This window comes from Neovison vison, chromosome X (genome assembly GCF_020171115.1).
Source record: "Neovison vison isolate M4711 chromosome X, ASM_NN_V1, whole genome shotgun sequence".
NCBI lineage: Eukaryota > Metazoa > Chordata > Mammalia > Carnivora > Mustelidae > Neogale > Neogale vison.
Window position 1 is genome coordinate 57431354 of NC_058105.1, and position 22687 is coordinate 57454040.

At 37.8% G+C, this 22687-nt stretch overlaps 1 protein-coding gene across 1 annotated transcript in view; it reads left to right on the forward strand.

Moving 5' to 3' along the window:
• The first annotated feature begins 855 nt into the window (after window positions 1–855).
• CHM (CHM Rab escort protein) overlaps window positions 856–22687 on the forward strand; it is a 236081-nt gene continuing 214249 nt past the window's right edge. The window contains exon 1 of the mRNA XM_044234493.1: window positions 856–911. Within this exon, the coding sequence (XP_044090428.1) occupies window positions 863–911 (49 nt within the window). The 5' untranslated portion in view covers window positions 856–862. The remainder of the gene's footprint in view (window positions 912–22687) is intronic.

The following is a 22687-nucleotide window of genomic DNA, read 5'->3' on the forward strand; positions in this document are numbered from 1 at the left end:
ATACCTAAAATAACTACAATGAGCCCTAAAGCCCCTCATTAATTTTCAAACACAATCACTTCAGTATAAGGCCATTTTATTTTGATCATTTCTGCAGCAGGTTATCAGAAGAATCTTGTATGGACTCCTTGTACACGTATAAAAAACCAGTTTCAGAACCAATACATGCCTATCAAGCAACTACTATGCTTTCATATCTTTTTTCCCTTCCCGTAAAGCGAAGCTGATTTTGTAAAAATATACTGCCGGGTGGCTGCTTGTACTAACTAGAACAAATTCAGACGCAACTTAGGTTTCATTGTGGCGAACCTAAGGCGAAGGGTTTTTCGTGGGCTTTCGTTGGGGAGACATGGAGACGAAAAAGATAGGGGATATAGTTTGAAAAAATTGGTGCGAAAAAATATGCCGGGGGGGGGGGGCGCAAAACGAAAACACACACACACACACACACACACGGGGAAACAAGTTTCCAGGCTGGAATGAAAATTTCCTTTGTTCACAGACCAAGCCTTTTTCAATTTCAGTCCGCCCTTTATCTATCCCAGCAATTCTTGCTTCATCACTGTCAAGGGGCACCCAGGTTTTCCCATTCATCCTAGCTAGCAAAGCAAACATTTCTATCTCATTACTACCCCAAACCTCCAGCCTAAACGCGCTACTGCACTTAGGCTGGAAAATAAACTGAACTTTTAACATTTGCGTAAACATTTCAAATAAAATGCTTTAGCCGCCTACCTGGACCGGCCACCCAAGAACTACAACATCCAGAATACACTGTTTTTCCTTCCGCCTTCTACCAGGGCGATGCCTGACTAGATTTCATTTCCATAAGCAATAGTCACATGACACATTTCCTTTCAAGATGGCGGACAATCTCCCTGCAGAGTTTGATGTGATCGTGATAGGGACGGGTATGTGCGGCTCTGGGACTTCCCGAACAGAGTGTAGGAAATCTGTCTCGTTCCTACCTTCTCTGTCAGTGTTGACGTTTAGCGAGAAATGCCGGGGATTGAGGATGGGAGGGAGGATGGGAACGAAGTGAGGAAGTGTGGAGTCAGCGCGGGACTTGCAGCTCAAGGGAGGGGCTTGGACCCCCGGTACTTAGAGCCATTTGAGTAGGGGTCGATCTGTTCGATGCCGATTGCTGAGGTTGGTTGCTGCGGGTGATTCTGTAATTTCCTTAGAGCGAGGTGGGTTTGTAGTGTGGTGAGAACGCAGGGTCGGGATTTTATCAAAGAAACGTTTTGGGTATGACATGATTCCTTCCTTGTTGATTTCAAGGTGATATTCCCCATCATGCTGTCTCGCCCTTAGGAATTTTTAGGAATGTAGTCTTAGGGTGTAGTGCAGCTCGGATACAGCTCGGTCCTCGGGTTTTCCAGAAAGATGCTCAGTTGTTGCTCGTGTATTAATTTACTAGGATAAGGACACGGTTTCTTTTCTATTGTGTTGACAAGCCTAAGAAATTGTATTTTGTTGAGGTAGCCATTCCTGCTTTATGATGCTGGAAGATAGCGTTTTGTTCTGTATCACCCACCTATCTCCTCACGACTAAATGAGCTGAGAAGCTTCTGTGAATTCCCCTTTAGGTGTGTGACCTTATCTTCCCCTCGTTTACCCATCATTTATTCTCCATGTTTTGGGTGGAGCCAGAAAAACCCCTGCAATTTCTAGTTGGCAAATTCAGCGTACGGCCCGTGGCAGAAGATATTTGGCAGCAGTTGGTATTTTGTTTTTCTTAATAGTGTAAAGGGCTGATTTTAGATGGCATGAAGTAGGAGGATGTTGAGTGGGGTTTTCTCCTGTTTGCAGAATGTGGTAGGTTGGAGAAGCTCTGGTGGATAAGAACCTGTCGATTGTGTTAATGAATAGAGTTGTCTTCTCAAACAGTAGGGGCAGCCATGTTTCTAGGGCGGGAGTAAAAATAATAGCTACCTGGTTTTGAATGCTTATTATTTTCTGATTGAGGTGCTAAGCACTTTAGAAGCTGTTTGTACAACAACCTCATAGAGTAGGTATTCATTCTCTACACTTTACAAAAGAGGAAAAGGGGGTTTAGAAAGTTTGTCATGTGCCCAAGATAACACAGCTGGTAAGTTTCCAAAGGCCCATTCCATCTCAGAAGGAGAATCAGTGCTTCAGACCTTCAGAGTTAACCCATATTGATAGAAATAATTGAGAACAGTTGTTTCTAGACCTTGCTTGGCCTTTAAATAGCTGTTTGAATTGCTTGGGCACTTAATCTCTCTGAGCCTCAGTCGTCTTGTTTTTAAATACAGAAAGGGTAAACTAGATATTCTTTCAGGTATTGTCTAATCAAAAATTCTCTTATTCTGGTTGCATCTGGGTGAGTGGTCTGAGGACAGTAAAGACATGTGTATTCCCATTATGAAAACTGGCTGCAGGTAACTTGGCTGTGGTTGCTGTGAACAGATGTTGGATGAGAGCTGGAAGGAGCCAATTGACTGTTCATTTGTTCTCCCCAGTCTATCCTAAAATCGAGAACAACATCCATTTTTGAATAGCTGTTATACCATACTTGGATTCTATATTATTGCCTTTCTTTTTTGTTACCTAGGAACCTGGGGAGTTTTAAAAATGTTTTTGAACCATTATAAGATTTTTCTTATCTGGATTCAAATTTTAATTGGTAAGAGTGTTAATTCCTATTATTAAGTGCCATTAATTCTTAAGTAGTTGCTTTCTGGTTCAGTTCATAATATGGACTATATTCATTTTGTTAGAGTTTGTTATGGTAGAGGTAGGAAGATACTGTGAGTGATACAGAAAATTGCATTAGGCGGCATCTGGTGTATTTAGAAAAAGATTAATTTCAGACCTATTCCAGTGAGGGTAATACTATTTCTCAAATTATAGGAAGAACTTACTTGAAGTTAATTGTAAGTTATGTTTTTTTATATCACTTAATGGTGAACATACTCTGAGTTTATCATGCACGCTGCAGAACTCTATGTTATGAAGTTTTGTTTTTAGGTATGTTAAAAATGGGGAAATTGGATAAAAGTCATTTCCCAAATGATTCTAATAATTCCAGTCATTACTTAATTGGAATTATTGTTAATGTGTTTGGAATATTTTTCTTCGGAAATAGTTTGCTGGAAGTAACCTTACAAATGTTTGCATTAGGGGCACCTGGGTGGCTCAGTCCATTAAGCATCTAACTCTTGATCTCAGCTCAGGTCTTTATCTCCGGGTCATTGAGTTCAAGTCCCATGTTGGGCTCCACATGCTGTATATGTTTGCATTACTAAGTACTAGCTTGAGTAAATTTTAGGAAAAGCAGCATTTCTTCATTTCAGTTTTACTGACAAAAGCAGAATTAAATATGTATGTATCACAAACATGAAGAAATAGGCTATGAAATGTAATTTTTCTTTTAGTAGATTTAGCTGTGTAAAGAGACAATGGCTTCAAATAAAAACATCTGTAGATAATATTCAAATCCCTTTGTCCTTGATTAATTAGTTTTTTTTCTTTTACTTTCCATATCACAAGATTTTTCTTAAGGTCATGTTTTGAAGAGATTATGAGAAGATAAAGTTTTGTATGTATTTTCTTAGTTATGTCCATTTCTTTCTGATTACAAAATATAGGAAATATGTGTCAAACACCCAAAGGCAGAGGAATAAAATAAAGTATTTGAGCTGTGAAAATTATAGAAGAAAATGGAATAAGGAGGGGGGCATCTGGAGTCTTAAAGGAGAGGACAAAACTGAATGTAAGTGGTGTTCTAGAGAGTGGCTTTCAGTTTGGGTACATGGTTGTCATTTTCAAGACATTTTGCCTTTTAAAAAGACATTGGAATGATAATTTTGTGGGCTGTAGAGAAGTATCATTGGTTTCAGGTTAAAAATAGTCCCAGTAACATAATACCTCACTGGAGGTGACATCTGTGTAATCCGCATCTGCATGAGAGCCAACAGTTCAACAGAAGAGCAGGCAAGATGGAAGTTAGGAGAACTGTGATAATATTGGCATGCTTCTTACATAGTGGAATCATTCAGGCCCTCACTTAGAGCATATTTTTATTTTAGAAATAATTCCATATGCTCAGAACATATTAGAAACATCCTTAACTTCTGCAAAAGCTGTGTTTGGGGGATGTCACTAGATATAAGTGATAGTTCATATCCTAGTGGGAAAGGAAAGAGACAAACACCTAAAGTGCAAGCCTATGTCAAACAGTAAAATGGCCTGGGACCAGTTTGTATAATGACAGACACTCATTTTTCAGAGTATTCAACCCACATTTACCGAGAATCTAGTCCCTGCCTTGTGAACTTTACAGTTTTGCCTGTTTTCAGAGACTGGGATTCCTATAGTCACAGCCTCAGAACTATTCTTAAGCCAATGAGGACTTACCATTGCATTTTTCTTGCTTTCTGAAGACGACACATAGGGATTCAGTCTGCATCCCTTTCCTTTCTGAAGTATACCACACAATTATACGTTGGGAGTTCTTTCCCTAAGATGGACTGTGGAGTGGGCTAGCTTAAAATTTTTACTGCAGGGGATAAACACATAGATCCTTTTTGATTTAAGAGTTTTATTCCTAAAGATTATGGGGAAAGAAATGAGATAACCAAGATAACAAACATGGGAGAAATTACAAAGATTATTGCTCCTAAATTGTGACTACCTACCTAGATAAGTAACTATGTGTTTCACATAGTATGATAGTAGATGAGGCAGCCTGGTGTAATAGGAATCACTTGACCTTTCTACTGGGTGACTTTGGGCAAATTACATCACCTCTTGGGATGCCAGTTTGTTCATCTATAAAGTGGGAGATTTGAATTAGGTGACCTATTTACCAGTTCTAAAGTTTACCATTGTGTAACCTAAGTATGACCCTGGGTCTTTGAAAAGGCTAAATTTTGTGTAGTCCTTTTAAGGAGTCAGGTCAGTGTTTAGTATACTTTAGAAATGTGGGTGTCAAAATGGGTCATAAAAATCTTCTTATAAACAGTAAGCTGCTTTTATCAGGAAGGTCACATAGGTATTATGCTTCCATTCTTTGATGTTGGCTGAGAATTATAATGTCAGCCTTGGCTGGCAACTCAGTGACTGTAATGCTTATGGTGGTGGTACAACATCACTTCTCTAAATTTTGGGGGAGTATTGGTGCAGGAGGTTTTGTGAAAACATATTTACCAAATACCCCATATGTGACTTCCCACATATATATCTTACTTACTCTTCTCCCAGGATACCTGTATATATTTCTAACATGACAGGGTGCCCATACTTCCTCTGTGTTTCCAAACATACATACACCTGTCATCTCTCCAGAGCTGAGTTGTGATTATTTTGGTGTGGTAATTGCAAGATGTCACCATTTGTGGGTCATGAAATCAATTCCAGCATTTAAAAAAGAGGTAAAGAAGAATATATCAGAATATATTACATGTAGTAAGGATTAATGTAGTTTAATGAAACAAATATTTTATTTGTGTATAGCACTGTAAAATACATACATGTATATACATACACATATTTTTGGAGGATTGTTGGGGCAAAAAGTCTTTAAAGTCTAGAGAATATTAACTGAGTAACAGTGAATAGTAATGAAAATAGTATTTCAAAAGTCCTTTAGTTTTACAAATACTATATCATTCATATATTTTATTTTCTTTGACCCATATGTATCTCATTTGAGCAGTGTAGTGATAATGTAGTGATTGAGAATATGATTCTGAAATGAGACAGATTGGGTTTGAATCAGCTGTGTCTCTTGTGCCACCTTACACATGTCTCTTAATGTCTAAGTTGCAATTTTTCATCTCTACATGAGAATAAACCTCAGAGAGCTGTGTTGAGAATTCAATGAAATATTTCCTGTAAAATGTTTAGTAAGTGCTCAGAAAATTTAGTTGATTTTTTTTTTTTTTTTGCCCCATGATGCCATTCCCAGGTGCTTTTATCATCACTGTTTCTACTTGAATGCATCCCAGGAAGGGCTTTCCATGGAAAGCAAAAGAAGGATTCAGATGTCTGAGTCCTTTTCCTCCTCTTCCCATTGGCTGGTTGATAGTAAAGACCTTTGTGTGTCTATTACCACTATTTCTTTTTTTTAAAAGATTTTATTTATTTATTTGACAGAGAGAGATCACAAGTAGGCAGAGAGGCAGGCAGAGAGAGAGAGGAGGAAGCAGGCTCCCTGCTGAGCAGAGAGCCCGATGCGGGACTCGATCCCAGGACCCTGAGATCATGACCTGAACCGAAGGCAGTGGCTTAACCCACTGAGCCACCCAGGCGCCCCTATTACCACTATTTCTAACAGATTTCTTAATCTTGCGGGTTTACAGGTTTTCTATTTTTCTTTTTTCTCTTTGGTTCATCACCTTGAATTATTTGTCATTTTGTTTTGTCTAAAGGTTTTGAACAGATTTATCTTATTTGGGGCATAGTATGAAACTCTTCTTTGTCAGTGTAAGAATGCTGAAGGAGCTAAAGAAAGCCCACAGATTTTACATTAAAAAATGCTTTGCAAGCCTTCAGGCATTTGTTGATGGAAAAGTATGTCTTTTCTGCTTTCAGAACCTAGGAAAGTAAAGGGAGTCATCTAACTCTGGAGACTTGTTGGGAGAGGCTTATCCTTCCCTTAAAAGTTTGAGCCAGTTCTTCAGAGCTGCATCTGTTACGAGTTCCTTCTGCAGCATCATTTTCATCTCCCATGGCCCATGTCATTTTCTCATTTTCTCTAGTGTTCTCATGATGTTTTGGATAACTCAAGTTACAGCAATTAAAATCAAATATGGCTGCTCATCATCACATTCTCATGTTTAACATAAAATCCCAATGCACAGAAGTAATTATAGTTCTGTATAATTGACCTGTAGCTCATGCTAAATCACCTGCTATTCAGTTTCAATGCAGAGTCTTTTAACCGAAATGTTAGGTTGTGCCTGATATGTATATGAATGGTTTTAAAAGTAAAATAGACTAAAAGTCTCCAAAAGTTTGTGTTGACATACATATTAAAAATTATGTATTAGTGTGTTTTGTGTGTGTGTGTGTGTGTGTGTGTGAGTGTATGTGTGTCTGTGTGTATATAAAATGCTAGAGAGATTGGAAACATTTTGAGGATGTTTGTAGCCAAGAAAATAGGGATACTTAGAAAGATTGATTCATTGTCTTTTTGCTCTTTTAATAATCTTATTAAAGGGCATTGTAAAAAGAAATGGTAATTTATCACAGGTAGTGATTTTCCAAAGCATGATTATGAGAGCCATCATGTTATCATACTGAGGCTATTTTATAAAAAGTAGTTTGGAAATAAGAGACCAGGGGCAAAAGAGAGACAGACAGACAGAAAGACAGACCAGGAGCAGCTTGGTCAGTATGGTACTCAGTGTAAGTATTTTATCTCATATTGGATTTTTACCAAAGAGTTTAAATCCTGTTACTTGACTCATTTGGTTTATATCACATATCTTTTTTGTCCAGCCTAGTGTTACACATTGAGTTGTAATGACTATTAATTAATGGAGTTTTAATCATTTTATTTTGCTTTGAAATGTTTTGGTCTTATATCTGTGATCCAGATTTTCACATTTATTACATTTCTTAATTACTTTTCTAGTATATCTGCTGCTGAAGTGAGCACTAAATTACTTTTCTATATAAGATTAAATAATTATTATGGAAAAATTTATACAAGCTATAGAGAAATAGGTGTTACATACAGATAAAAGGCATATTAGGAAGATGTTGAGTTGTGAATTCTTTTTCACATAAATTTTGTTTGAATATAGTTGACACAGTTACATTAGTTTCAGATGCACAACTTGGTGATTTGGCAAGTTTATCCATTATGTTCACCACAAGTGTAGCTATCATCTGTCCCATTACTGTATTTGTTATGCTCTGCCTTTCGTTCCCATGCCTTACTGAGTTGTGAGTTCTAATCACAACTTTTTTCTCTGTGAACTGTCATGAGCTATCTAAGCCAAATAGATGACAGATAATTAGGTTAGTTCCTACAACACACTGTTAAACAAATATATGAGAAATATTTACTGTATATGAATACTGTTCTAAGCTCTTAAAATGCATTATCTTATCTGATTCTCCCAACAACTCTGTGGAAGATATAATTATCTCCGTTTTACAAATATAAAACCTAAGGCTTAGTTAAATTTGACCTAGGTCAAGCTATTAAGACTAGAGCTGTTCTAGCTAAAACTGAGTTATTAGAATGAGGTTGTGGGATTCTTCCAAGTCAAAAATGCCTTATACTATCAGTATTATATTAATGTGCCCTAGCTTTGTGGTTGGCAGTCAGTTCATTTTTGGAGTCACCTTTGTTGACATTAAAATCCAGATGCCAAAAAAATCTTATAGTTTTAACTCATCATTTACAACATCATGACATCTGTGTTAGCTTGCAAACCTTTTGATGAAGGTGAACTGCATGACATGGTTGTGTTTATTCCTTAAAACTGAAAATAAAAATCACAGCCACTAAAGTAATGGTAAAAAATGGGGTCAGGGAATACAGTAATATTTCAGGAGATAATCTGTTTTCCCCAGGAATTAATTATTCATTGATTTCAAGATAATTCAAGGTACATAGCTTCCCACTGAAATAAAATCATTGTTAAAAATAACATATAGGCGGGCGCCTGGGTGGCTCAGTGGGTTAAGCCACTGCCTTAGGCTCAGGTCACGATCTCAGGGTCCTGGGATCGAGTCCCGCATCGGGCTCTCTGCTCAGCAGGGAGCCTGCTTCCCTCTCTCTCTCTCTCTCTGCCTGCCTCTCTTGTCTACTTGTAATCTCTGTCTGTCAAATAAACAAATAAAATCTTTAAAAAAAATAACATATAGGCTGCTTGTGCATGTGCTGGAGTTTACCATTTTAGGGTTTTTTGTTTGTTTGTTTTTGTTTTATTCACTTGCAAATTAAATTTTCAAGATTAAGTGTTGGACTCATTGTCCTGTTTATGAAGTTTGTCTTTTCTTGGTTCACTACTCTTTTGGTCCTTACAATTTTCAGTATTTGTCAGCACTTACAATGGATGCATCTGAATTGAGGGAATGAATATGGTAATATTGTTTTCCTCCAAGGGCTGTGTTACTAAATACTTTTATGTATGTACTTCCAGATGTTTTCTCACTGTGTGTATAGGTAGGTCTACTTTTCTGTGCTTATAAAAATGTATCATAGATGCTATTTTGAAACCTGCTATATTTCACCTCACAGTATGTCATGAACATCATTCCATGTCAACCAAATATTCTTTCCAGTGTCATTCTTAAAAAGTTTTTATTTGGATATAATTGTAGACTCACATGCAGTTGTAAGAAATAATATGGGAAGGTCCTGTATACACTTCACCCAGTTTCCCCATTGGCAAGTAACATCTTAGATAACTCTAACATAACCAGGAAATTGACCTTACCTATTGACCTTATTCAGATTTTACCAGTTTTACATACACTTGTGTTACTTTTGTTAACCGCCTTTGGAGATGAGCATAGATAGATTTCCCGTCCAAGATTAAGTAAATACTAACTCTTAGTTTATTTTTTAGTAGTTTATTTTTTACATTTAAATTGTAATTCACTTGAAATTTACTTTGTTGTAACATATGAGGTTTTTTTTTCCATCTAAATCACCAGCCAGTTATTCTAATACAATTGATCTAATAGTCTGTTCTTCATTGAATTGAAATTAATTTTTTTACTATATGATCAATTTTTGGACTTTTTGACAATAAGTGTCTCTTTCAGTGTAGTCTCTTTCAAAGTAGGAACTACAAATTAAGAATAGACTGGGTCATCTGATCTATAGAGAAATAACTTCTTTGAAATCTCAAAAAACAAAAGGTAGTATTTGAGTATATTAAAAATCATAGCATCTACTCTGAAAAGTAGAAAACCAAAAGAAAAAAATAACAGTGAGAGTATTTGCAACTCATAACAGGACTAATTACAGAAAATGAGTACCTCCAAATTTATGTGAAAAATATCAAGATCTCTTTAGACTAATGGTCAGAGAATGTAAAGAGAAGATAGAAATAGTCAATAAGCTGCTGGGAAATATTTTTTCTTAATATGTTGAATGTAAAATAACCTAATTAAAAACATTAAAAGAGCAATAACTAATTTGTTGATGAAGTTGTTTTCAGTTAATGTGACAGTATTATAAATTGAGATAACACTCGAGCAAAGTAATTTGACAGTTTATACTAAGATTTGTAAATGTGTTTATTCTTAGACTCAGTAACTCCAGATCTGAGAATTTATTTTGAGAAAATCATTCAGTATAGTTAGAAGCTATTAGAGTGACATCTATTTTAAAGCTGCTTATCATAGTGAAATTTGAAAATAAGGTAAATAGAAAAGTGCTCTGAAAGCTCACAGGAGGCCAGTTAACTGGCGGAATAGGCAGTCTTACAGTGTGGCCTGGGATCTGGTCCACAGCTTTCATTTATATTATAAAACAACATGTATGGGGCACCTGGGTGGCTCAGTGGGTTAAGCCTCTGCCTTCAGCTCAGTACATGATCTCAGGGTCCTGGGATCAAACCCGCATTGGGCTCTGTGCTCAGCAGGGAGCCTGCTTCCTTCTCTCTCTCTGCCTGCTGCTCTGCCTACTTATGATCTCTCCCGCTCTGTCAAATGTATAAAATCTTAAAAAAATAACATATGTACAAATGAAATATGTACATGTGTGCATGTATATTTATTACAGAGAACAATAATAAAGTGAATGACATGTATGTATGATCCAGTTAAAGAAAAAGAGCATTACTGGAACTTTAGAAGCTCTTTATGTGGGTCACTATCATCTATGTTCCGTTCCTTTCCCATAGATGTAACGATTATGGTAAATTGTATTGTTCCTTGTATTTTTAAAGTGTCTTTATTACGTGTGTATGCATCTCTGAAAAAATGTATTGTTTTGCCTGTTTTTGGCTGTTGTCTAACTTTTGGAGTACTATAGTATGTCTGCTTTCTGTAACTTGCTTTTGTTGACCAGTGTTATCTTTATGAGATTCATCTGTACAGATGCATACAGATTTATTCCCCCTTCCCTGCACACTCACATGTACACACACACGCTGCCATTGTGTTGTATACTAGATTTGCAAATCTTCAGCTTCAGTAGGTTATGCCTGTTTACCAAGGTAATTGTATTTATTTGCCCTTTGGTTTACGGCTTTTCAAGACTCTCATCTACCCCGGGAAATTTCTAATGTCATAAGTACATTCATGACAAAATAAGGTTATTTGTACATACCATCTTGCAACTTTTTCAGTCACTAATAGTCACCTTTCTATCCATTCCAGTTCATTTTTTATCTCCAGCACAGAGACCGTATTTAACTTGATACAAACACCCATCCCAAAATACTCTTTATAGCTGAAATGTGCAAATTTGTGTCCAATTCAGTATTATGCACTGCTGGTTCTTAATGCCCTGTAAGTCTATTTTATCCTGGCATAGTTCCTTTTGTTTATTTGTTTGTTTTTTTGTTTGTTTTTAATGATGACTGAAATGTTGAGACTAGGCCAGTGATCCTACAGAATGTTCTGCCTTTTGAATTTGGCTGCTTTCTTCCTTGTGTATCAGTTACTTTACTACTATTTCTATGTTTTGTCGTTTTTTTTTAATAAACTGAGAGTTATATCTATTTTTTAAAAAGATTTTATATATTTATTTGACAGAGACACCGCGAGAGAGGGAACACAAGCAGGGGGAGTGGGAGAGGGAGAAGCAGGCTACCCGCTGAGCAGGGACCCTGATGCGAGGTTTGATCCTAGGACCCTGGAATCATGACCTGAGCCGAAGGCAGATGCTTAATGACTGAGCCACCCAGGCGCCCCCTGAGAATTATATCTAAAGGCTTAATGGATTCAAAGTTAAAATCTTTGGCTAGAATTTATCTTTAGTGATTGGGTGCTATGTTGGATTATGCCAGAACACACATCATATCTGGTTGATCCACCATGAATATTGCTGAGATTAACCCTGGATTAGAGTGATGACAATCTGATGCTTCCATTGTATGGATATATTTCCCCTGTGCATTGAAGATAATCTGTGTATTGCTAATTTGGCACTGTACAAGTATTCAGTTTGATACCAACTATTCACATAATTGTTTTGGCATCAGTATGTAATTCTTGTAGAAATAAGTATTCTCATTAGGACTTGCAAAAAATGTTTTTTTCTTTGATTCTTAGTTCTTTGATTCCTTCCACACTTAGTAGCTGCCACTAAATTCCAATTTTTGAATTCACAAAAAGGAATATACCTTTGTAGCATTATTGATGTCTACCAGTTAAATACTTGTTTCTGAGAATCAAGTAATTCATAAAATGGAATTAATTGTTAGGTTGCTTGGTGGGGATGGACAAAGAGATATAGATGTCATGAAAGAGTATAGTAGTTAAAAGCACAGACTTGAGCCAGAGTGGCAAAGTTCCAATATTAATTCACCATTTACTGGGTATATGATTTTTAACAAATTACTTAACCCCTCTGTGTTTCAGTTTCTGCCTTCTGTATATATGTGGATAAAGACTGGAAAGGAAGGGAAAAATGAAAAAAATTGTTAAGGGCCAGGTTATGTATGATTCTAATATTTTCTTTAGCATTATACCATATTTACTGTATAAGAGAAAATGAAAAAGAAAAGTAGCTGTCTTGCTGCATTTTAGGCATTTTTATTACTATTATTTTTTCAATTAAAACATTTTTAAGTTTTATTTTTTTAGATTTATTTAAGAGGGAGAGAGTGAGGGGGGTGAGGGGAAACGGAGATGGGGGGAGAGACAGAGTGTGATCTCCTCTCTGATAACCATCTCTTTGTTCTATACAGTTAAGAGTTTGTCTGTTGGTTTGTATCTCTTTTATTTTCTCTTTGCTCATTTGTTTTGTTTCTTAAATTCTGCAAATGAGTGAAAGCATATGGTATTTCTTTCTCTGACTTTTCTCTCTTGTATTATACTTTCTTGCTTCATCTACATCTTTGCAAATGGCAATATTTCATTCTTATTTATGGCTGAGTAATATTCCATTTGTGTGTGTGTGTACACATGTACATGTATATATACGACCTCTTTATCCATTAATCAGTTGAGGGACACTTGGCTCTTGTAAATAATGTGCAGTAAACATAAGGATGCATGTATGTATCCATTTGAATTGGTGGGTTTTTTTTTTTGTTGTTGTTTTGTTTGTTTGTTTGTTTTTGGTAAATACCCAGTAGAGCAATTGCTGGATCACAGGGTATTTGTATTTTTAACTTTCTGAGGAATCTCCATACTGTTTTGCCGAGTGACTGCTCCAGTTTGCATTCCTACCAGTGGTGCAAGAGGGTTCCCCTTTCTCCAGACTTCACCAACACCTGTTCTTTCTTGTCTTGTTGATTTTAGCCATTCTGACCGGTGTGAGGTAATACCACATTGTTCTTTTATATTTTTGATTTGCATTTCCTTGATAACAAGTGATGCTAAGCATCTTTTCATGTGTCTGTTGGTTATCTGTATATCTTTGAAGAAATGCCTGTTTATGTTTTCTTCCCATTTTCTAATTAGATTATTTTTTTAGGTGTTGAGTTTTATAAGTTCTTTATATATTTTGCATACTAACCCTTTATTGGATATGCCATTTGCAGATATCTTCTCCCATTCCATAGGTTGCCTTTTAGTTTTGTTGATTGTTTCCTTTGCTGTGCAGAAGCTTTTTATTTTGATGTACTCTTAATAGTGTATTTTTTCTCTTGTTTCCCTTGGTTCAGGAGTCCTATTAGAAAAAACTTGCTACAGCCTGGATCAGAGAAGTTACTGCCCATGTTCTCCTCTAGACTTTTCATGGTTTCAGGGCTCACATTTAGGTCTTTCATCCATTTTGAATTTACTTGTATGTGTGGCAAAAAAGTGGTCCAGTTTCATTCTTTGGAATGTTGTTGTCCAATTTAACCAACACTGTTTGTTGAAGAGACTGTCTTTTTCCCATTGGGTATTCTTTTCTGCTTTGTCAAATATTAGTTGACCACATAGTTAAGGTTCATTTCTGGGTTCTCTATTCTATTCCATTGATCTTTGTGTCTATTTTTGTTCTAGTACCATACTGTTCTGACTACCATAGCTTTGTAATAGAACTTTAAGTCTAGAATTGTGATGCCTCCAACATTGCTTTTTTTATTCCAAGGTTGCCTTGGCTATTTGGGGTCTTTTGTGTTTTCATACAAGTTTCAGGATTGTTCTAGCTCTGAAAAATGCTGCTGGTATTTTGAAGGGATTGCATTAAATGCGTAGATTGCGTTGGATACTATAGACATTTTAACAATATTTGTTCTTCCATTCCAGGTGCATGGAATGTCTTTTCATTTCTTTGTGTTGTCTTGAATTATTTTTATCAATGTCTTACAGTTTTCAGAGTACAGGTCTTCACCTCTTTGGTTATATTTATTTCTAGGGATCTTTTTGATTTGGGTGCAGTTGTAAATGGAATTGTTTTCTTAATTTCTCTTTCTTCAGTATTGGTGTTAAGAAATGTAGCAGATTTCTGTACATAGATTTTATACCCTGTGACTTTACTGAATTTGTTTACCAGTTCTGGCAGAGTTTTGGTGGAGTCTTTTAGGGTTTTTATATATGGTGTCATGTCATCTGCAAATGGTGAGAGTTTTACTTTTTTCTTACTCATTTAGATGCGTTTTACTTCTTTTTGTTGTCCAAGTGCTGTGGCTAGGACTTCTAGTTCTGTGTTGAATACAAGTGATGAGGGTGGACATCCTTATCTTCTTCCTGATCTCAGGGGAAAAGCTCTTAGTTTTTCTCCATTAAGGCTGATGTTAGCTGTGAGTTTTTCATATATGATCTTTATTAATTTGAGGTATGTTGCTTCTAGACTTACTTTGTTGACGGTTTGTATCATGAATGGTTTTTGTACTTCGTTAAGTGCTTTTTCTGCATCTATGGAAATAATCATATGGTTTTTATTCTTTCTCTTATTGATGTGATGTATCAGATTAATTGATTTGTGGATATTGAACCACACTGGTACCCCAGGAATAAGTCTCACTTGATCTTTGATTAATGATTTTTTAAATATATTGTTGAATTCGGTTTAGTAATATTTGTTGAAGATTTCGCATCTGTGTTTATCAGAGATATCGGTCTGTATTTTTGTTGTCTTTATCTGGTTTTGGTATCAGGGTAATGTTGGCCTCATAGAATGATTTTGGGAGTGTTTCTTCATTTACTGTTTTTTTGGAATAGTTTAAGAAGAATAGGTATTAACTCTTCTTTAATTGTTCAGTAGAATTTGCCTTTGAAGTCATCTGTTCTTGGACTTTTATTTGTTAGGTTTTTTTTTTTATTATTACCTCAGTTTCTTTGCTGGTTATTCATTTGTTAAAATTTTCTGTTTTTTCCTGTTTTAGTTTTGGTAGTTTATGTTTCTTGGTATGTAGTTTTTCATAATACACTCTTAGAACTGTTAGTATTTTTGTGGTGCTGGTTGTTATTTCTCCTTCCTCATTTGTGATTTTGAGTCCTTTCTCTTTTTCTTGATAAGTCTGGCTAGAGGTTTACCAATTTTATTGATTTTTTTTTTCAAAGACCAGTTCCTGGTTTCCTTGATCTGTTCTGTTTTTTTTTTTTAAATTTCTGTGTCATTTATTACTACTCTAATCTTTATTATTTCCCTACTTCTGCTGGTTTTAGGTTTGTTCTTTTTCTAGCTCTTTTAGGTATAAGGTTAGGTTTATTTGAGATTTTTCTATCTTTTTGAGGTAGGCTTTTATTGCTATAAACTTTCCTCGTAGAACAAATTTTGCAGCATCTGAAATGTTTTGGACTGTTGCATTTTCATTTTCATTTGTTTCCCTATACTTTTTTTCTTTTTTGATTTTCTGATTGATCCATTCATTTTTTAGTAGCATGCTCTTTAACATCCATATATTTGTGGTCTTTCCAGATTTTTTTTTTCTAGTGGTTGTCTCTTGGTTTCATAGTGTGATCAGAAAAATGCTTGGTATGACTTTGATCTTGAATTTGTTGAGGCTTATTTTATGGGCTAATTGTGTGATCTTTTCTGGAGAATGTTCCATGTGCACTTGAAATGAATGTGAATTCTGTTTTTGGATGGAATATTCTAGGTATATCTGTTACATCCGTCTGAGCCAGAGGGAAATGGCATCTGCCACGTCCCTTTGTTTCTGGAGGGTTCGTTTTGTGAATGCTGCCTCTACAGGACATGGCTTGAAATGAGTAAATAACCTCCCCACTCTCTGTGCCCCAGGTGCTCTGAGATCCCTCTTTCCAGGCTGTTTGTCCACAGGCCCTTTGCCCTGCCTTCTCTTCAGGAGCAGCCCTAATGAAATACTTAATACAATAAAATCGTAATTTTCATTAGATAAAAAATTATCCTTCAACTGTTTTAATAAACTCAGTGCAATCACTGGGGCTTTTTAATAAGCAGGATAAAATAATTGTTAGTTGTCTTAAATTATATGTTGTCAGTTTCCTCTTAAATACATAATGAGACTACATTTAAAAGTTAATCTGAAGTGTTTTTGCTTTATGGAATGTTGTATGGTTTGAAAGAAGATTCAGAAACCCTTTCAAATTTAGTTTATAAGGCTCATAGCTTGTTTTCTCTACTTTTTAAAAAAGTGGATTTCATGATAAGATTTTAAAGAAGGGAAGAAGGTTATTTCATGATTATAGCGTTCTTGGAATGAGTACACAGTCTCTTTCTCTATTTTAGTCTCATAGCATTATAGGTAATATAGTAAGTTTCACTTCTGTGGCACAGAAATAAAATATATGCTGAACAAAGAAACTATTTTTTCATCGCAAGTTTAAATATTATTATGTCTGAAGGGAGCTCACGTGGGATATTCTTTGGTGTGAAAAGATCATTTTAGTCACTTAAGCAGATAAAACAGAAATATTAGTGTAATGAAAAGTAAGTAAAACTTGATTGTAGTGGAATCTTCGTATTTCATTTCCTGGCATGCCCTCGACCCGCAAGGACGACAAGAAGCCCCGGTTCAGATGTATGTTCTCTCTCTTTATTTCCGCAAGTCTACACACTTATATACGTTTACATGACCAATCAGCGAGCAAGGTGACCAATAAAGGGCCAAGCAATGGGGAGAGCCAATGAGAGTCCTGTTACTATGCTGATTAAATTTGAAACAGCCAATGACTATGTCCTCCTTTAGGCGGGCTTCACCAGAACGTTCGTTGTTTACTTGCAGCGTATTTTGCTGGCAGTGAGCCAAGCGCCATCATGTAATGGCGGGGACTTTCCCGGCTGGAGGCGGTCCCCGGCTTCTCCCCCTTTTTTTATGGCAGAGATCATGCCTGTCTTAGGTCGTCAGTAGCAGAAAACATCCTTACCTGTCATCAGACACAAGATATCGATGATCTCTGTCCTGTCTTAGGTTGGTATGTTTCTCTACTGATCTTACCCGTCTTTGACTAACGATCTAGCATGCTTAGCCATATCTGGGGAGATGTCCCAGCCTCTGTTGACATAAGGGCTTGTACTATAGCTCGGCTTTGCTCTCGCTGCTGTGTTCTCCATTGGCGAACTTTTCTGAATAGAAGCAGAATGCCAATAAGAAGGAGGACAAGAAGACCAATTGTGCCAGCCCATTGTTTGGTAAACTGGAACATATTGCTGAATGTTTGAAATAGCTCTGGGAGGGAAGCTGGTTGCACACACGTACTCGTGTGAAATTTTGAAAATCGTCAGACCAAGCACCCTGCAAATACTGGGAGAGCTGTCGGGAGACATTCTGTAAGTCACTCATATTAGTATAGGCTATGGGAGTTACACAAATTGCCGGGAAGGGTGCTATACATCCCAGTCCCAATAGGGCCCCCAATATGTCCACTTGTTCTTGAACCAAATCCACTCTCTGGTTGACTATCAGGATTCCTGCTTGCAGATGTGCATTGATCTGAGTCTGTGTTTGAAGGGCAGCCGCCGTTCCTTCTGCAAGGGTGTTGACAGCTTCCGCAGTGGGTCTAGTTGCAGCAAGCGAGACTGCTGCTGCCGTGGCAGCTGCTGTAGATATAGCCAATGCTGTCACAACGGCGGGTGTGATACCAAAATCTCTCTTCTTTCTGGATAGCACCACCGGTAACTTGTCATCTGGAATGAAAACTGGGATAGGAACATGAATAGGGATACGCATAATCACAGCCAGCTTGAAGGCCGTGACATTCCAGCACTGGGAAAGATAGCAATTCTTAGTGCAATTCAACGTATCATTCAGCTCGCTAGCATTTGTTACGAGGGAAAGGAACGGTGGCGAATGCATATGGGAGTGGGCTGGTAAATAATATTATTGGGACAAGACACATTAACTGTTGTCTCAAAGGTACTAGAGTCATTTTGTTTATAAGAGCAGTTGAGGGATTTGCCACCATTTAACATGGACACTGCTGAGATATCAGTACATGCTCCTAACAAGTTACAGACCTGCCGTGCATCAAAGGGAGAGGAGGGAATGTGAGAGAAGAGTTAGTCACTGTAAAGGATATAGCCATGCTTTAACCACTGCTCACAGCTCTCTGGCTTGAGTCTGCCGCAGGAGGTGTAGCATCCTCAGAGTTATCATCAGCATCTTCAGCATCATGACTGGTGTTCGGAGGCAAGGCTGCAGGCACCAGCCGCTCTGGGATCCAAATTGGAGCCTCCTTTTCCTGTGAAAAACACATACAGACCCCCTACTCCACACTAACACTGGATCTGGACCATTCCACTTTCCTGTGAAGATGTCCTTCCAAAGTACTAAAGGCTTAGGGGGAGCAGCAGCAGCACTTGCATGTCTGTCTGCAGCTGATTTACCTGTTTTGTCCAACGTTAAAAAATTCAAAATAAAGAGAATGGTGTTGAGCTTTAGGGGACCTGAAGGTGTCCCCTATTCCCCCTTTTTGTTTATAAAGCGCATTTTGTATTGTAAGATGCGCGTGCTCCACAACACTCTGTCCTTGTGGGTTATAGGGTATTCCATGTATCAAGTGAATGTCAAGTTGTTGTAGGAAGGCTTTAAAGGGTTGTGAGGTGTAGGCTGGACCATTATCTGTCTTTAACTAGCGTGGCTTTCCCCATGCCACGAAAGCCTGTAGGCAATGGGCGATAACATCTCTGGATTTTTCCCCCGTATGCACTGAGGCGAAAATTATTCCAGAGCAGGTATCTACAGAGACATGAACATATCTTAACTTTCCAAATTCTGAAACATGTGTGACATCCATTTGCTATATATGATTAGGTAACAGACCCTTAGGATTAACCCCCAAGGACGGTGCAGGTAGTAAAGTCACGCAATTTCTGCAGGAGACTACTATGTCCCGTGCCTGTGCTTTTGTTATGTTAAATTTGAGGCGAAGAGTTAAAGCATTCACATGGAACAACTTATGATAATGTCTCGCCTGTTGGCACCGGGTCCTCAATGGCAAAGACAAGCAGAGTTGTATTGTATTTGGGCCTGCTTTCCCATGTACGGTCCCATTCCCATTAACATTTCTAGGTCCCACTGAGGATTTCCAGCCACTGCATTACGGCGGGCAGTGTCCTGTGAGTATTCTTGCCAGGCTGTTTTCCATACTAGATATTGCCCTCCAGACAAGGTTGCGTGGGCTAGATTACCCCAGTCTTCAGGGACTAAGTTCACTCCTGCTATGGTCTCCAACAAAGATACTGTAAAGGCTGCCTGAGGGCCATACTGCATGACTGCTTCCTTTAATTGCTTAACTAGTTTAAAATCAAGAGGCTGATGATACCACTGGTTGTTTTGGTCCTCTAAAACTGGAAAGGCAGAGGCCAGGTCATGATCTCTCCAGCTCGAAACCCTGCCACTACCACATGTGGTGCAGCAGCTACAAGCTCCTTGGCACACCATAGGATTATACGGCAGAGGGGCACTAGGTGTCGCTGGAGTCGACAGTTTCAACTGTTCAAACTTGGAGTACATTTTAGGGTCTAACTCCTCCCCTGACATTTCTTCTTCCTCTTCACTAGAACTACCCCCCCTCTGAGGCATGAGAAGACCGCTCTTCTTTCACTTCCTCCAATGCCTCTGCTCCCTCTTGTAGAGCTGATTCACATTTGGGTTTAGACCCCACCAGGCATCCCCGGACTAAGGTCCATATTGCCAGGGTCCCGGGTGGCAAAGGCGCTTTATTGTCCTGTCTCTTAAAATCCTCCCCTAAGTGGTCCCATTGAGATATGTTTAGCAAGCCTTCATCTAGGAACCATGGAGCCACCTTTTCCACTGTATTCAAAAAGGCCCGAGCAGTTTTTGCTTTTAGTGGAGTTCCATTGGCTTTCAGCAGGTCTTTTAAAGACCCTTCCAACCACGCTTTAGATACTTCAGATCCCATTATGAACACACAGACGACAGACGCAGACGTTAAAGAAACTAACTAGCACATTAACTTTTTACACGCATATACTTCAGTCGACCTTTATTCCCCGCTTTACCGCGAAAGAAAATCCCGGCTCTATGGCCGCCCTGCTTCTTTTTGCGGTCTTGTACAAGATTCCCACCACTTTAATCGTGGTCCCTTAAGAAAATCCCAGCTCTATGGCCGCCCCGCTTCTTGTTGTGGTCTTGTACAAGATTCCCACCACTTTGATCATTGTCCCTTCCCCGCTTACCTGCGGTTTTTCTCCTTGCAAGGTTTACTTACTCGTTAACGATTCCCGGGTCTCCGCACCATTTGTCGCCCTCGACCCGCAAGGACGACAAGAAGCCCCGGTTCAGTTGTATGTTCTCTCTCTTTATTTCCGCAAGTCTACACACTTATATACGTTTACATGACCAACCAGCGAGCAAGGTGACCAATAAGGGGCCAAGCAATGGGGAGAGCCAATGAGAGTCCTGTTACTATGCTGATTAAATTTGAAACAGCCAATGACTATATCCTCCTTTAGGCGGGCTTCACCAGAACGTTCGTTGTTTACTTGCAGTGTATTTTGCTGGCAGTGAGCCAAGCGCCATCGTGTAATGGTGGGGACTTTCCCGGCCGGAGGCGGTCCCCGACAGTCTTCAGCAAATATTTACATTACTTAATGAAATTTTCATTAAGAGAACTCAAGTTGATACATTTTTCTCTATGCAGGTAAAATAAAATAAATAAAACCGAATCTCTCCTTTCTAAGAGATTATTTATTTGGTAAAGTCCCCAGCTTTCATTAGCTGTCCAAAATTTAGTATTAAATTTTACTTTAAAAATTTTTATTATGGAAAATTTCAAACATAAAAAAGTAGACTGAAATAACCCCTGTGTACTAGTCTCCCAGTTTAACACTTACCAATTTATGGACCATCTTGTTTTCTCTATGCCCCCATCTTCTCATTTTACTATCCAGCCCCAAATTATTTCTAAGTAAATTCAAGATATCATATTCTATGTGTAAATATTTCAATATATATGTAAAAATAAGGCTTCTCTTTTTAAAGCATAACTCCAGTATTTTATGCTCTTGTTTGCATCTTGACTTTTTCCCAAGGCATTATTCCATTGTGTTTCCTTGCTGTAGTGCTCTTTCTAGCTTAATTTTTATTTCTGAAATGATCTTTTTCTTTAATTTCCTCTAGAGTCAGTTCACTCTTTTCAAATGTTACCATTCTCTAATCATACTTCTGAGTTTTTCTAATTTTGATTTATGTTGTTCTTTCAGAGCTTCTATCATTTTCACAGACACACACACACACATATATATATATACACACATATATGTTAGTTTCTATCACCATAGTTAGATTATAGTTTTTATCCAATTTGTGAGCATGTCTTTCTGTCATGTTTTTATTTCATTGTCTCTTGAGATATTATTTCATTCCTTATTCTGTGTCTTTTTTAAACTGTACATTGAATAGGATTCAACCAAGATCCTTCTGTGTTGCTCTTTAAAAAACAAAACAAAACAAAACAGTGAGAGAGCATGAGCGAGGAGAAGGTCAGAGGGAGAAGCAGACTCCCCGTGGAGCTGGGAGCCCAATGCAGTACTCGGTCCCAGGACTCCGGGTTCACCACCTGAGCTGAAGGCAGTCGCTTAACCAACCGAGCCAACACAGGCGTGCCTGTGTTGCTCTTTTTTAAGTGAAATTTTTCTATATGCTCTTAATGAGGAGTGTGGGTCAGGTAGCTTTAATAAAATCACTGTTCTAGATCTCTTTTGTTTTCACAAAGCAAAAAACAATGTAGCCTGAGATCTGCTGGCTGTGTTACCCTCTTCCAGTTTTGTATGGAGCTTCTCTTTCCTTTGCCCCTATTTTTCCTGTTTTTCTGACTTTGAATTAGATTCACAAGGTACTCATTTAGGGATTTATCTGTAGGGAGCGTTTGCTTCATTGGTAACCTAAATTTATAGGGCCCAACTCCACCCCCACTCCCTCCACCACTCTAGCACTCTCAGGGGTTTCTTTGCACTCATCCATAGGTTGGAGCCTGCAGAATTCCTCCCAATTGCTGCTACTGTTCTCAAAGGGCCTGCAAAGTTTCCAGTGAATGCCTAATAGCAATTTTGGGTTTCTTTGGCTTTCAGGGCTGTCACAAATTTGTCTCTCTTTTATTTTCTTATGGGCATTTTCTGATAACATGTGGCTCTTAACAGCTATTTATGGTTTGTAATAATCCACTTGTATTTTGGAGTTCATCATATTTTTTCACCTAG